This window comes from Eumetopias jubatus, unplaced genomic scaffold (genome assembly GCF_037043125.1).
Source record: "Eumetopias jubatus isolate StellerSeaLion01/CBP00866 unplaced genomic scaffold, mEumJub1_p1.0 scaffold_8, whole genome shotgun sequence".
Classification (NCBI taxonomy): Eukaryota; Metazoa; Chordata; class Mammalia; order Carnivora; family Otariidae; genus Eumetopias; species Eumetopias jubatus.
The window spans coordinates 43,734,986-43,750,724 of record NW_028274814.1 but is presented as its reverse complement, the minus strand read 5'-3'; the positions used below and the strand labels follow the sequence as shown (position 1 = coordinate 43,750,724).

Sequence of the window (15,739 nt, the reverse complement as noted above, 5' to 3'; positions counted from 1 at the left end):
TACACCACACACAAAAATAGACTCCAAATGGTTGAAAGACCTAAACGTGAGACAGGAGTCCATCAAAATCCTAAAGGAGAACACAGGCAGCAACCTCTTCGACCTCAGCCACAGCAACTTCTTCCTAGAAACATCGCCAAAGGCAAGGGGGGCAAGGGCAAAAATGAACTATTGGGATTTCATCAAGATAAAAAGCTTTTGCACAGCAAAAGAAACAGTCCACAAAACCAAAAGACAACCGACAGAATGGGAGAAAATATTGGCAAATGACATATCAGATAAAGGGCTAGTATCCAACATCTATAAAGAACTTATCAAACTCAACACCCAAAGAACAAATGATCCAATCAAGAAATGGGCAGCAGACATGAACAGACATTTTTCCAAAGAAGACATCCAAATGGCCAAAAGACACATGAAAAAGTGCTCAACATCGCTCGGCATCAGGGAAATCCAAATCAAAACCTCAATGAGATACCACCTCACACCAGTCAGAATGGCTAAAATTAACAAGTCAGGAAACGACAGATTTTGGTGGGGATGCGGAGAAAGGGGGAACCCTCCTACACTTTTGGTGGGAATGCAAGCTGGTGCATCCACTCTGGAAAACAGTATGGAGGTTCCTCAAACAGTTGAAAATAGAGCTACCATATGATCCCGCAATTGCACTATTGGGTATTTACCACAAAGATAAAAATGTAGGGGTCCGAAGGGGTACGTGCATCCCGATGTTTATAGCAGCAATGTCCACAATAGCCAAACTGTGGAAAGAGCCAAGATGTCCATCGACAGATGAATGGGTAAAGAAGAGGTGGTATATATACACAATGGAATATTATGCAGCCATCAAAAGGAATGAGATCTTGCCATTTGCAATGACGTGGATGGAACTGGAGGGGGTTATGCTGAGTGAAAGAAGTCAATCAGAGAAAGAGATGTATCATATGACCTCACTTATATGAGGAATTCTTAATCTCAGGAAACAAACTGAATGTTGCTGGAGTGTTGGGGGATGGGAGGAATGGGGTGGCTGGGTGATAGACATTGGGTAGGGTATGTGCTATGGTGAGCGCTGTGAATTGTGCAAGACTGTTGAATCACAGATTTGTTCTTCTGAAACAAATAATGAACATATGTTAAAAAAAAAAAGAAGAAGATAGCAGGAGGGGAAGCATGAAGGGGAGTAAGTTGGAGGGGGAGACAAACCATGAGAGACGATGGACTCTGAAAAACAAACTGAGGGTTCTAGAGGGGAGGGGGCTGGGGGGATGGGTTAGCCTGGTGATGGGTATTAAAGAGGGCACGTTCTGCGTGGAGCACTGGGTGTTATGCACAAAGAATGAATCATGGAACACTACATGAAGAACTAATGATGTGATGTATGGTGATTAACATAACAATAAAAAATTAAAAAAAAAAGCCCCAAACAACAATGTGATGTCCCTGACACACATATTTGAAGGGCAGCACCAAGGAACTTACATGTTCTCAGATATGGCTTAAAAGCACAGCTCATTATTATAATTTATACAGACCAATAGTTTCCTGTGTGAATCTGTTTTCTAATAGGGGATTCTCCTCTCTGAAAGTGGTGACTCCTCCTCAATGATACAGCAGACACTTGTTGGACCCAGAAGACTTAGAATAAACCTTGCTCTCCGGTTACCCATAAGAATGTGCCCAAGTGAAACCAGCACGGCTGAACTTACTATTAAGATGTTACTATGTAATATTGTCATTATGAATGAGTCACTGCTGTTGACACTTGCCAATGGAGAGCAAGTCAGTGGAGGAATGAAGCTATACTCTCAGAGACCTAGAGTTTCCATTCTCTCACACAGAAGGCCTTTCCTTGCTGTGGGCTTAACAGCTCATTAAAAACAAGCCTGAAAGCTGGGACTTGAAAGACGGTGACAGCCCTCAGAAAAACCCTTCATCTTCCTAATGAAGGGGAGCTGGACCCAGGCATCCCTTGACTTCTGGCTTTCATCTAAGCACTTGCTTTAGCACACAGGGTACCAGCCAGCTGACCCTGGCAACGGCCTCCCACTTGTCAGCCATGCTCTGTAGTGCCCTCTGCATCTCTTTCCGGAGGAAACACAGCGGCAGTTTTCAGAGTAGGACTTCCTGCCTCCCCATGACTGTGTCTCCAGCGGCTTTGTGAGAACAGCCAATGCTTCATTTTCGTGAAATTTTGAGTTCTCCACCCTGTTCCCCCAAACAATGAACTTCACCATCTACCCGTTCCCCTGGGGAAATATTACACACCAGAGTGATGAGTTCATTCATTTTCCTACCAATATGTAGTGTGGAGGGACGCTAGGCAAGCCAATTAGGGCTGGTTGTTCTTTGGTTCTTATTTGCAAGCACTCATATGAGCCTGAATTTATTGGATCTAGCTAATCACCTAAAGAGTGAATGGAATTTCAACTATATTCATTAGTCCACTAAATAGAAATATATTGAGAATAGGTTAGAATATAGCTAATGGTTTTTTGACTCATGCTTCTCTCTATAAGTATCATAGAACCTAGACTTTGGAAGAATTTACTTTATTCTTCCATTCCCCCTAATCCTATTTCATGGTTTAGATCATTATTATTAGGCTGAGGTTATTAATCCCCATTCTACAAATGGTCATGCAGCTGATGCACTTAGAAAGGGGTTTCCAACCCAGCTCTGACTCCATTCTTCTCCACATGGCTTCTCCTTGAGAAGTAAGAACTTGTGTTGATCCAACCATACTCTTGTATTTGCTTCTCCTTGTGACCAGGTCTCACACGTTTGTGAGGCAGCCAGTAGGCTTTACTGAGACAGCCTGTGCTTGCATGAAGATAGTGAAACCTAACTTCAGACAAGTGACAGATTCATAGTTGGTGGTACTCCCCACCAACCTCTTAGACTCAGTGCATTTTGAAGGGACTTTATAAAGCATCATGCAGTGTACAACATCTCTGGCAGATGCTCACTGATTTTCTGTTAGGACACTCCTAGTGATGGAATCTGTACCTCAGAAGTGGCCCACCCACTTCTTTGACAAAATACGGGAATAATGCTCTCATGGTAAAGAATTCAACGTCTTTAACACACCTCACTTTTGGAGTTGATCAGCTCAGCCATGGATTTGGAAGTGGGAGATGTTTTTAGGCTGATTTGCTTAGGGTGCGTCCTGCCTGAGCTCCACTTGACCCAGCAGCCTCTCTCTACTGCAGCAAAGAGATGTGTGACCAGCAGAATACCTTCACCATGTGTCCCCTGTGTGACAAGTCCTGTGATTACTGGAACCTCAGCTCAGCCTGTGGTACGGCAAAGGCAAGCCACCTGTTTGACAACCCTGCCACTGTCTTCTTCTCCATCTTCATGGCTCTATGGGGTAAGCGGTTATCATGAACCTTGCTTATTTTGGTGATACCTTTAAATGGGTACAGTGACCATGCTCTAAAGCCCATATCCTTTGTTTTATGCCCTCTAGTATTTAGTCCTTATACCTCAAGAAGTATTTTAGGGACAATAGCTTTTTCTCTTTTACTTCTATGTGTGAATAGAACTTAGGAATATGCTCCTTGGCTTTATATATTTTTCAAAAACATAGAGGATGTTAATCTTTTCTTTTACCCATTGCTGACTTTATTAATTTCTCTTCGAAGCCCATCATAGTCCCATTGAATACTCTCTTACCTAAAATCTAAATCATAAAGTGAACCTCTAACAACTTGTATGTAAAATATGGAGGAAATAGACATTCTTCCAAAGAAGACATACAGTTAGCCAACAGGTATATGAAAAGATGCTCAACATCACTCACCATCAGGGAAATACAAATCAAAACCACAGTGAGATACCACCTCACACATGCTAGTCTGGCTGTTATCTAAAAGTCAAAAGAGAACAGGTGTTGGCAAGGGTGTGGAGAAAGGGGAACCTTTATATACTGTTGGTGGGAATGTAAATTAGCACAGCCACTATGGAAAACAGTTTGGGGTTCCTCAAAAGAATTAAAAATGGAGCCACCATATAATCCAGCAATCCCACCTCTGGGTGTATGTCCAAAGGAAATAAAATCACTGTCTTGAAAAGAAATCTGTACTCCCATGTGCATTGCAGCATTATTCACAGTAGCTAAGATATGGAAACAACCTAACAACCTAAGTGTTGTTGATAGATGAATGGATAAAGAAAATGTGGTATGTAAGGTATAAACTTTCAGTTATAAGATAAATAAGTCCTGGAGACTTAATATACAACATGGTGACTATAGTTAATACTCATGTGACATTTACTAAGTCAATCTTAAGAGGTCTCATCACACACATGCGAGATGACAGTTAACGTGTTAATTAGCACGATTGTGGTAATTTCACAATGTCTATGTATATCAGACCATCCTATTGTGTATTTTAAATATATACAATTTTCATTTGTCAGTCGTACCTCAGTAAAGCTAGGAAAAAGACAAAATAAGGAGAAGAAAAAGAAGAAATAGTTGATGTACACAAATAAGGGTATATATTGAGATATGGATATACAGATATCAAGCAAAAGGAAAATATGCAAAGCTACTGCCAGAGGATGTTAATCTTGTACTAATCTCATGTATGCTTTATTCAGAATTTGAACCAATGCAAATCCCTAGCACACCCATAAGGCACTCCAGGTATCTGCTAAGATGTGTAAAGTCACAGATAGTCACTATAACACTCAGAGTGGTGAGGTGACTGCTATGGCCACAGAGTTGGCTGGTGGTGAAGGTGGGCCCAAACCTGATCTCCTGACTCCAGGTTCTGTGCAATTTTCAGGACACCATGAGTGCAGATGGTAGAGATTTTACTTAATGCCAGAGTAGTGTTTTCAGTATTTCCACCAAAGGGATTTGTGAAGGAGAGAGCAGATAGTTCCTTCGTTTTCCTTCTCCTCCCTTTACCCCCAGAGTACTAGGGTAATAAACTTTCTTTGGCCATAGTCATCTGACCATAAACACACACACACACACACACACACTCTCTCTCTCTCTCTTTCTTTTCACAAACTGGAATGGAATAACCTGGAATAATAACCCCTGTGGTAACTGGACATTTCCAAGAAGACATACCCATGTATATCATATAAGGAACAAAGTCAACATGTTTCAGCCCATCTTGAGTAGCCACCTGACTTTCACTTTTTACTCATCATTGGATATGCAGGCCCTTAGTTTCCCCATTGGGTCACAGAACAGCAGGGCCGTGATCCCACTGCAGAGGATGCTTGATTATCACTGACTCCACAGGGCCGGGAGGACATGCCAGGATGAGACCGTGAGTCACACATTCCTGAAAGTGTGAAGAAGAGAGAGGGAGAGGGAGAGATCTGTTCTCAGTAGTGCTGGGAGTACTAATACAAGCTTTCTCTGTTCCCAGAAGGGACCTCTCCTTGGGTGGAGATAGAACCAGACTGGAAAGATTGCCATATTACCAGGCCACCAAGGAACATTTCCAGGGGACACTCTCTTCTCTGTTTCCCAGGGGAATAGCCACTGCCCAGGGACACATGGGAAGTAGTCAGCCCACAGAAGTAGGGGCAGGGAGTAGGAGGAGGTGGCACTGGTCACCATAGGGCCCTGGAAGTGTTCACAGGAGGGCTTCAGTAGAACCAGCTGAAGCTGAAGCTTGTTGTGTGGGAGTCTTAGGCAGCAGCTTTGTGTCTCCTTGTCAAGCAGGGCATCTCATGATTACCCTCAAATCCACTGGAACTGATTTGAACCCAGAATACACATTCAGTGTTTGATATATTGCAATCCTAATTCCCATTCATTTGTCTTAAGAGATTCCCATGACTGAGTAGCTAAAACTTCATAATGCTGGGTCCATGATCCCTTATGGACTTTCCTGGGGTGTGTAATTCCTTGTTGTAGAGAAACTTGATTTTCAGTTGTACTTGGCCACTCTCAAGCCCCAACAACTACCTCTTCTCTTTCCTCAATAGCTGTAATTAACAGATGCCTCCTGCCCCCTGGGATCTGCAATAATTTACTGCCCCTACCCCTGCCCCTCTCACTCCCCCTCATGGGGCAGCTCAAGAAAAGCATGAAGGGTGGGATGTGTCAGAGCTTCCTGGTATAGCGTGGGGTTCAGTTGTGTTTTTTAACAGCCTGGCTGTGTTTTATGTGATTGTGTATTTGGATGCAGTAGCCAAGAGCCGCTGGGCACGGTTGCCTGCAAATTATGATTAAAAATAATAGTACTGCCTCTCATTACCATTATTATTATGATGAGCGGTGCTGTGCTGGGTGGGCCTGGGCTGGGGCCCAGTCTGCCAGGAGGAAGGCTGGGAGAAGTGGTTCTTCGCAGACAGACTACCTGTCAGTGGCGCAGGAGTGGGGGTACATGGAGGGTGCTAGTCAGCAGGGCCTGGGTCTATGGAGTCTTCAGGCCTAGATCCTCTGTGGTTCCACTTCAGACTCCAGGGAACTTCAGAAAGTGAGTGAAACTTTATTGAAAAGGGAAGTAAAGGGCCAGGGTTTCTGAACTCTGTTCTGAATAGAAGTTAAGGGCATTGACTTAGGGGCCAGGCGGTCCTAGATGCATGTCTCAGTCCTGCTCCTTACCAGCTGTGGATCCATGGCAAAAAGACAGCGTGGATCTAGCTCCATGTCACAAAAATCAGCACTCTAACCAAGATGCCATGTACCTGGGGCAAGGTTCTTAACCTTTGGGCATCATCGTGCTCATCTGTGAGATGGGTGAAGGAATACCCACCCCATGGTGATCTTGGGACAAGTGAATGAGATATGGGTGCGGAGCACTTAGCATAGTGCCTGGCAGACAATACACACCAGGAGCTGTGGGCTGCTCTTCCTCATTATGACGGGCCTCCCTTGTCCTCATGACTCCTCTGCAGTGACTTCTTTGCCCCTCTCATCTGTTCCCATGCTCTGACTTCTCTTCTTTATAGAGATCGCAGTCAGGAAGCACTGCAGACCGTGCTGTATGCAGAGCCCTCCTCAGGCACTGAGAAGAGCATAGGAAAAGGAGGGACGCCCTCCTCCCCACCTTATTCCCAGAGCATCCCCAGGCCAGTGCCAGTGTTGGGAGGTCAGGATGCACTTAAATGAAAAAGCTGCAAATCCAAGGGAGAAACCCTGTGAATCTGTGCACTGTAACATAGCACCAAGTAAAACAAATGGAGCTTTTAGCAAATGCGCATTCAGCCGGTCTGTAGGTGTTTATTCTGCTTAGTTCTGTGCTGTGCCCGAGGCAAACAGGCAGCTAAGAGCTGATGAAGTTTACGGCCCTGTTAAAGTAATGCTGCAGACCTGAGTCGCAGCCAACAGGCCAGTGCGGCATGTGGCGAAGGGTGCCCGGGCTTTTCCCGTGGGTGGTGTCCTGGGGGTGGCCTCAGGGAGTGTCACTTCCCTTCTTTTCCAGGGCACCAGACCCTAAGGACAGTAGGAGCATGGAGGAGAGGGCGGCCCCAGCAGAGTGGGTCAGGGAAGGATGAGGGTAGCCTGTGAAGGGCAGCACAGGGGCGTGGGACAGTTTGCATGAGTCGGGATGACGAAAGCAGCGAGGAGATGACCTTAGCAGCGATGCAGGTGTGAGGTTGTGTGTTGACAGACTGAGGGAATGGATTTAGACAGATGGGTCGGGCCACATACACAAGGTCCCGCCCCTCCAGAGAGAAGAACTTACATAATAAGGAGCCATTGAAAGTCTAGATGGGGGAGTGTTGGCATCCTCCCGCTCCCAGCCCCTTCTTCACTGCCCAAATGCCATTGTTCTTCAAGACTCGACTCAGATGGCTTCTCTGGCAGCCAGCACACTTCCTCTCCTGCATGCCCACAGCTCCTTACGGTGTCATTCTTAAGGCCCTGAGCACTTCATGCCTCATATTGTAGCTATTTACAGTCTTTCCCTATAGACTGTCAACAGTTTGAGAGCAAAATCCACATTAGATTCGCCTAATCTCCCTCATGATGTCTAGAACGGTGTTTTGCATATTACAGCTACCTTAGTCAGGCCCAGTTCTTTTTGCAGGATTGGAAGTTTATTCCAGCTTGCTCAAAGAACAAGAGAGGTGTTGTAAGAAAACCAGAAGCAAGCTCCTGGATGCAGGTAACGAAAGGGAGCCAGGCCTCTGGGGGGCTGGAGCTAGAGGAGCTCTCTGAAATCCTGGCCCTTTCTCCTTTCAGGTGCTGCATGGTTCATCCCAGTTCTGCTTCTCTTTGTATCTCTTAGTTCCAGTTTTCAAAAGAGAGGATCTGTATGGTCCATCAGCAGGCTCTGGATGAGGTATTCAGTCCTGGTGTAACGGAGCCTCTGCTGTCAAGTGGAGGGTGCTGGTTCTCCTCGGAGCATGTTGGGCGGCACTTTGAGGGGCTGAGGGTGGAGCAGGCAGACTGATGGGCGTGTGGGTATGGGAGGCACTCAGCAGCTACTTGCTAAACAAATGGAAGCCTGGGTGAATGCCCCTAGGGGGGAATACTCTGTCGGCCACATGCTGCCAGGCTTGGAAGGCTGAGACACTGAAGTCAGGTGGAACATAACCTCAGGACAGGATAGCTAGGGCCCAGAGAAGGGATGTGGTACTGGAGACAGAAAGAAAGATGGGAGAAAATGCATGAGAACTCTGAGGAAGGTGCAGGAAGAAAGAATGTATGTGTAGGGAAGATGAGCTTTGTCAAAAAAGACTACAGACATACTTGTTTTCTTCATCTTTACATCCTGCCTTCTTTTCTTGAGATCACTGTTTGCCCTCTTCTCATAACCTAGAAATGGGAAGGGGTGCATACATCTGTGTGTGCTGGTGTGTCTCCTTTACATGTATCTATTGGGCTTTCAAGGATGTGCAATAGTTTGAGCATTTCCAGCTAGAAGTAGGAGGAAGGGAATAAGTGCTTTAAAGAGAGTCCCTAAATTTGAAATCTCAAGTTTATCCTCCACCTCCATTGGTGAACCCAAAGGGTACTCAAAATACACTCTTTAATAGAATTTTTTCTTTCTCTTTAAGCTACCATGTTTCTTGAAAACTGGAAGAGATTACAGATGCGGCTGGGCTACTTCTGGGACCTGACTGGTATAGAAGAGGAAGAAGTGAGTTCCCTTGCATACTTCTCTGGCTCCTTGCTTTGTTTCACCCTGCAAATATATCTTCATGAGTGAGATGACCACTTACACTTGCTGTCACATCAGCCAGTCCCTGGCTCCATGGTCTTAACCACAGTTGATATGCACTGAGGTCAAGAGTGCAAATCCCCACTCATCTCTTGAGACATTGGACCTGATGGGCAGTCAGATGTCCTAGGGACCCTCTCTGGAAAAAGAGATGGCACAAGAGAAAAGCCTTTGTGGTAGCTTTGAGATTTAACTTAACATTCTTCTACCTCCCATTTCATGAGTGCATGAAACCAGAGAGTAGGACTCACTCTCATGTAACCCAGAGCGTATATCTGTCAGAATGCTTCTGTAAGCCTGCTGAGGGTCAAGGGAGAGGTATGGGTGCCAGATGCTGATTGCCTTTGATGCGTGTGGAAGAAGAAAGAACCACTGAACTATTACAGTGTAAGCCAGTACAGCATGGGTGAAACTAGAGGATGAGCTAAGGGCAAAGGGTAGGTTCTTCTAGAAGGGTCTTCTCTAGTTTTATGGACAGACGATATTTAAAGGTTGAAAACAAATGAGCCTTCCCTCTGGGCTCTTATGAGAACTAGGGCCCCAGTCCTGATGTTTGTGAGCTGGCAATGAGTAGTGAGTGCGTGGTTGCTCACAGTTCTTATCTATTCCCACTCACCACCACTGACTGAAAAGTAGATGTGAATATTGGATAGGGGCTCCTGGTAGTGTGGACATTGTTGATGAGGTGCTGGGGACAGTGTCTAGAAAGACCAGGAGGCTTTTTCATTTGCCTGAGGATTCACTTGCAAAGGCTGGCCACAAGCATAATGGTGGCTACATGGAAAGCATGCCTTTTCTGGATTCTTCCACAGTAACTGATGTGCTTTGCTTTAGCCTGGGGATCACTGGTTTTGTGGCCCTGATGGGTTTTTTTTTTAAATTTTTTTATTGTTATGTTAATCACCATACATCACATCATTAGTTCTTGATGTAGTGTTCCATGATTCATTGTTTGTGCATAACACCCAGTGCTCCACGCAGAATGTGCCCTCTTTAATACCCATCACCAGGCTAACCCATCCCCCACCCTCCTCCCCTCTAGAACCCTGTTTGTTTTTCAGAGTCCATCATCTCTCATGGTTTGTCTCCCCCTCCGACTTACTCCCCTTCATGCTTCCCCTCCTGCTATCTTCTTTTTCTTTTTTTTAAAACATATGTTGCATTATTTGTTTCAGAAGTACAGATCCGTGATTCAACAGTCTTGCACAATTCACAGTGCTCACCATAGCACATACCCCCCCCAATGTCTATCACCCAGCCACCCCATCCCTCCCACCCCCACCACTCCAGCAACACTCAGTTTGTTTCCTGAGATTAAGAATTCCTCATATCAGTGAGGTCATATGATACATGTCTTTCTCTGATTGACTTATTTCACTCAGCATAACACCCTCCAGTTCCATCCACGTCGTTGCAAATGACAAGATCTCATTCCTTTTGATGGCTGCATAATATTCCATTGTGTATATATACCACCTCTTCTTTATCCATTCATCTGTCGGTGGACATCTTGGCTCCTTCCACAGTTTGGCTATTGTGGACATTGCTGCTATAAACATCGGGGTGCATGTACCCCTTTGGATCCCCACGTTTGTATCTTTGTGGTAAATACCCAGTAATGCAGTTGCTGGATCGTATGGTAGTTCTATTTTCAACTGTTTGAGGAACCTCCATACTGTTTTCCAGAGTGGATGCACCAGCTTGCATTCCCACCAACAGTGTAGGAGGGTTCCCCTTTCTCTGCATCCCCGCCAACATCTGTCATTTCCTGACTTGTTAATTTTAGCCATTCTGACTGGTGTGAGGTGGTATCTCATTGAGGTTTTGATTTGGATTTCCCTGATGCCGAGCGATGTTGAGCACTTTTCCATGTGTCTTTTGGCCATTTGGATGTCTTCTTTGGAAAAATGTCTGTTCATGTCTGCTGCCCATTTCTTGATTGGATTATTTGTTCTTTGGGTGTTGAGTTTGATAAGTTCTTTATAGATGTTGGATACTAGCCCTTTATCTGATATGTCATTTGCCAATATTTTCTCCCATTCTGTCGGTTGTCTTTTGGTTTTGTGGACTGTTTCTTTTGCTGTGCAAAAGCTTTTTATCTTGATGAAATCCCAATAGTTCATTTTTGCCCTTGCCCCCCTTGCCTTTGGCGATGTTTCTAGGAAGAAGTTGCTGTGGCTGAGGTCGAAGAGGTTGCTGCCTGTGTTCTCCTTTAGGATTTTGATGGACTCCTGTCTCACATTTAGGTCTTTCAACCATTTGGAGTCTATTTCTGTTTGTGGTGTAAGGAAATGGTCCAGTTTCATTCTTCTGCATGTGGCTGTCCAATTTTCCCAACACCATTTGTTGAAGAGACTGTCTTTTTGCCATTGGACATTCTTTCTTGCTTTGTCAAAGATTAGTTGACCATAGAGTTGAGGGTCCATTTCTGGGCTCTCAATTCTGTTCCATTGATCTATGTGTCTCTTTCTGTGCCAGTACCGTACTGTCTTGATGATGACAGCTTTGTAATAGAGCTGGAAGTCCGGAATTGTGATGCCGCCAGCTTTGCTTTTCTTTTTCAACATTCCTCTGGCTATTCGGGGTCTCTTCTGGTTCCATACAAATGTTAGGATTATTTGTTCCATTTCTTTGAAAAAAGTGGACGGTATTTTGATGGAGATTGCATTGAATGTGTAGATTGCTCTAGGTAGCATTGATATCTTCACAATGTTTGTTCTTCCAATCATGAGCATGGAACGTTTTTCCATTTCTTCGGGTCTTCTTCAGTTTCTTTCATGAGTATTTTATAGTTTTCTGAGTACAAATCCTTTGCCTCTTTGGTTAAATTTATTCCTAGGTATCTTATGGTTTGGGGTGCAATTGTAAATGGGATCGACTCCTTGATTTGTCTCTCTTCTGTCTTGTTGTTGGTGTATAGGAATGCCACTGATTTCTGTGCATTGATTTTATATCCTGCCACTTGACTGAATTCCTGTATGAGTTCTAGCAGTTTTGGGGTGGAGTCTTTTGGGTTTTCCACATACAGTATCATATCATCTGCAAAGAGTGAGAGTTAGACTTCCTCTTTGCTGATTTGGATGCCTTCGATTTCTTTTTGTTGTCTGATTGCTGTGGCTAGGACTTCTAATACTATGTTGAATAGCAGTGGTGAGAGTGGACATCCCTGCCGCGTTCCTAACCTTAGGGGAAAAGCTCTCAGCTTTTCCCCATTGAGAATGATATTCGCTGTGGGTTTTTCATAGATGGCTTTTATGATATTGAGATATGTACCCTCTATCCCTATACTCTGAAGAGTTTTGATCAAGAAAGGATGCTGTACTTTGTCAAATGCTCTTTCTGCATCTATTGAGAGGATCATATGATTCTTGTTCTTTCTTTTGTTAATGTATTGTATCACGTTGATCGATTTGCGGATGTTGAACCAACCTTGCAGCCCAGGGATAAATCCCACTTGGTCGTGGTGAATAATCCTTTTAATGTACTGTTGGATCCTATTGGCTAGTGTTTTGGTGAGAATTTTTGCATCCATGTTCATCAAGGATATTGGTCTGTAATTCTCCTTTTTGATAGGGTCTTTGTCTGGTTTTGGGATCAAGGTAATGGTGGCCTCATAAAATGAGTTTGGAAGTTTTCCTTCCATTTCTATTTTTTGGAACAGTTTCAGGAGAATAGGTATTAATTCTTCTTTAAATGTCTGATAGAATTCCCCTGGGAAGCCATGTGGCCCTGGGCTTTTGTTTGTTGGGAGATTTTTGAGGACTGCTTCAATTTCCTTAGTGGTTATAGGTCTGTTCAGGTTTTCTATTTCTTCCTGGTTCAATTTTGGTAGTTGATACATGTCTAGGAATGCACCCATTTCTTCCAGGTTCTCTAATTTGCTGGCATAGAGTTGCTCATAATATGTTCTTATAATTGTTTGTATTTCTTTGGTGTTGGCTGTGATCTCTCCTCTTTCATTCATGATTTTGTTGATTTGGGTCCTTTCTCTTTTCTTTTTCATAAGTCTGACCAGGGGTTTATCAATCTTGTTAATTCTTTCAAAGAACCAGCTCCTAGTTCCGTTGATCTGTTCTACTGTTCTTTTGGTTTCTAGTTCATTGATTTCTGCTCTGATCTTTATTATTTCTCTTCTCCTGCTGGGTTTAGGCTTTATTTGCTGTTCTTTCTCCAGCTCTTTTAGGTGTAGTGTTAGGCTGTGTATTTGAGACCTTTCTCGTTTCTTGAGAAAGGCTTGTATTGCTATATACTTTCCTCTCAGGACTGCCTTTGCTGTATCCCAAAGATTTTGAACACTTGTGTTTTCATTTTCATTGGTTTCCATTAATTTTTTTAATTCTTCTTCAATTTCCTGGTTGACCCATTCATTCTTTACTAGGATGCTCTTTAGCCTCCATGTATTTGAGTTCTTTCCGACTTTCCTCTTGTAACTGAGTTCTAGTTTCAAAGCAGTGTTGTCTGAAGATATGCAGGGAAGAATCCCAATCTTTTGGTACTGGTTGAGACCTGATCTGTGACCTAGGATGTGATCAATTCTGGAGACTGTTCCATGGGCACTAGAGAAGAATGTGTATTCCGTTGCTTTGGGATGGAATGTTCTGAATATATCTGTGAAGTCCATTTGGTCCAGTGTATCATTTAAAGTCCTTATTTCCTTGTTGATCTTTTGCTTAGATGATCTGTCCATTTCATTCAGGGGGGTGTTAAAATCCCCCACTATTACTGTATTGTTGTCAATGTGTTTCTTTGCTTTTGTTATTAATTGCCTTATATAATTGGCTGCTCCCATGTTCAGGGCATAGATATTTACAATTGTTAGATCTTCTTGTTGGATAGACCCTTTAAGTAGGATATAGTGTCCTTCCTCATCTCTTATGACAGTCTTTGTTTTAAAATCTAATTTGTCTGACATAAGGATTGCCACCCCAGCTTTCTTTTGGTGTCCATTAGCATGGTAAATGGTTTTCCACCCCCTCACTTTCAATCTGGGGGTGTCTTTGGGTCTAACATGAGTCTCTTGCAGACAGCATATCGATGGGTCTTGTTTTTCATCCAATCTGATAGCCTGTGTCTTTTGATTGGGGCATTGAGCCCATTTACATTCAGGGTAACTATTGAAAGGTATGAATTTAGCGCCATTGTATTGCCTGTAGGGTGACTGTTACTGTATATTGTCCCTGTTCCTTTCTGATCTGTGCTGCTTTTAGGCTCTCTCTTTGCTTAGAGGACCCCTTTCAATATTTCTTGAAGGGCTGGTTTCGTGTTTGCAAATTCCTTTAGTTTTTGTTTGTCCTGGAAGCTTTTTACCTCTTCCTCAATTTTCAATGAGAGCCTAGCTGGATATAGTATTCTTGGCTGCATATTTTTCTCGTTTAGTCCTCTGAAGATATCATGCCAGTCCTTTCTGGCCTGCCAGGTCTCTGTGGATAGGTCTGTTTGCCAATCTAATATTTCTACCATTGTAGGTTACAGATCTCTTCTCCCGAGCTGCTTTCAGGATTTTCTCTTTGTCTCTGAGACTCATAAGTTTTACTATTAGATGTCGGGGTGTTGACCCATTTTTATTGGTTTTGAGAGGGGTTCTCTGTGCCTCCTGGATTTTGATGTCTGTTTCCTTCCTCACATTAGGGCAGTTCTCTGCTATAATTTGCTCCAATATACCTCTGCCCCTCTCTTGTCTTTCTTCTTCTTCTGGGATCCCAATTATTCTAATGTTGTTTCGTCTTATCGTATCGCTTATCTCTCGAATTCTGCCCTCGTGATCCTGTAGTTGTTTCTCTCTCTTTTTCTCATCCTCTTTATTTTCCATCATTTGGTGTTCTATATCGCTGATTCTCTCTTCTGCCTCACTTATCCTAGCAGTTAGTGCCCCCATTTTTGATTGCACATTAATAGCCTTTTTGATTTTGACTTGGTTAGATTTTAGTTCTTTTATTTCTCCAGAAAGGGTTTCTCTAATACCTTCCATGCTTTTTGAAGCCCAGCTAGTATCTTTAAAGTCATGATTCTGAACTCTAGGTCCGACATCGTACTAATGTCCATATTGAGTAGGTCCCTGGCTGACGGTACTATCTCTTGTTCTTTTTGCTGAGGTGATTTTTTTTGTCTTGTCATTTTGTCCAGAGGAGAATAGATGAATGAGAGAAGAAAATGCTAACAGGTTAACAACATCCCCAGCAAATATACTCTATATAAATCAGAAAAGACCTGAAACCAGGAGAAAAGAAAGGGAAAGAAAGAGAAAAGAAAGAGAAAAGAAAGAAAGAAAAAAAAAAAGAAAAAGGTAAAACAAAAACAGAACAATACCAAAAAAACCCGAATATGATCAAATATGATCAGGCTAGTGCATAGATCAGTGCCACACACTAGATTTAGGTGTATTTTGGTCTTTTAGAAAAAAGTGCCTCCTAAAATTTTAAAGGAAGAAAGACTTATATATGTACAAAATAAGGGTTGATACAATGAAGGGATGGAAGATGACTATAAAGATGAAAAGTATAAAAGATTTTATAAAAGGAATTGATACAATAAGAAGTTGTTTGAAAAAAGAAAGAAGAAGATTTAAAAAAAAAAGGGAGAGAATGTGATCA

The 15,739-nt window shown here is 43.2% G+C and overlaps 1 protein-coding gene across 1 annotated transcript in view; it reads left to right on the top strand.

Moving 5' to 3' along the window:
* Positions 1–15,739, top strand: part of ANO2 (anoctamin 2) — a 344,241-nt gene that overhangs the window by 155,254 nt on the left and 173,248 nt on the right. The window contains exons 12-13 of the mRNA XM_088025695.1: positions 3,213–3,373; positions 8,986–9,068. Coding sequence (XP_087881821.1) covers positions 3,213–3,373; positions 8,986–9,068 — 244 coding nt within the window. The remainder of the gene's footprint in view (positions 1–3,212; positions 3,374–8,985; positions 9,069–15,739) is intronic.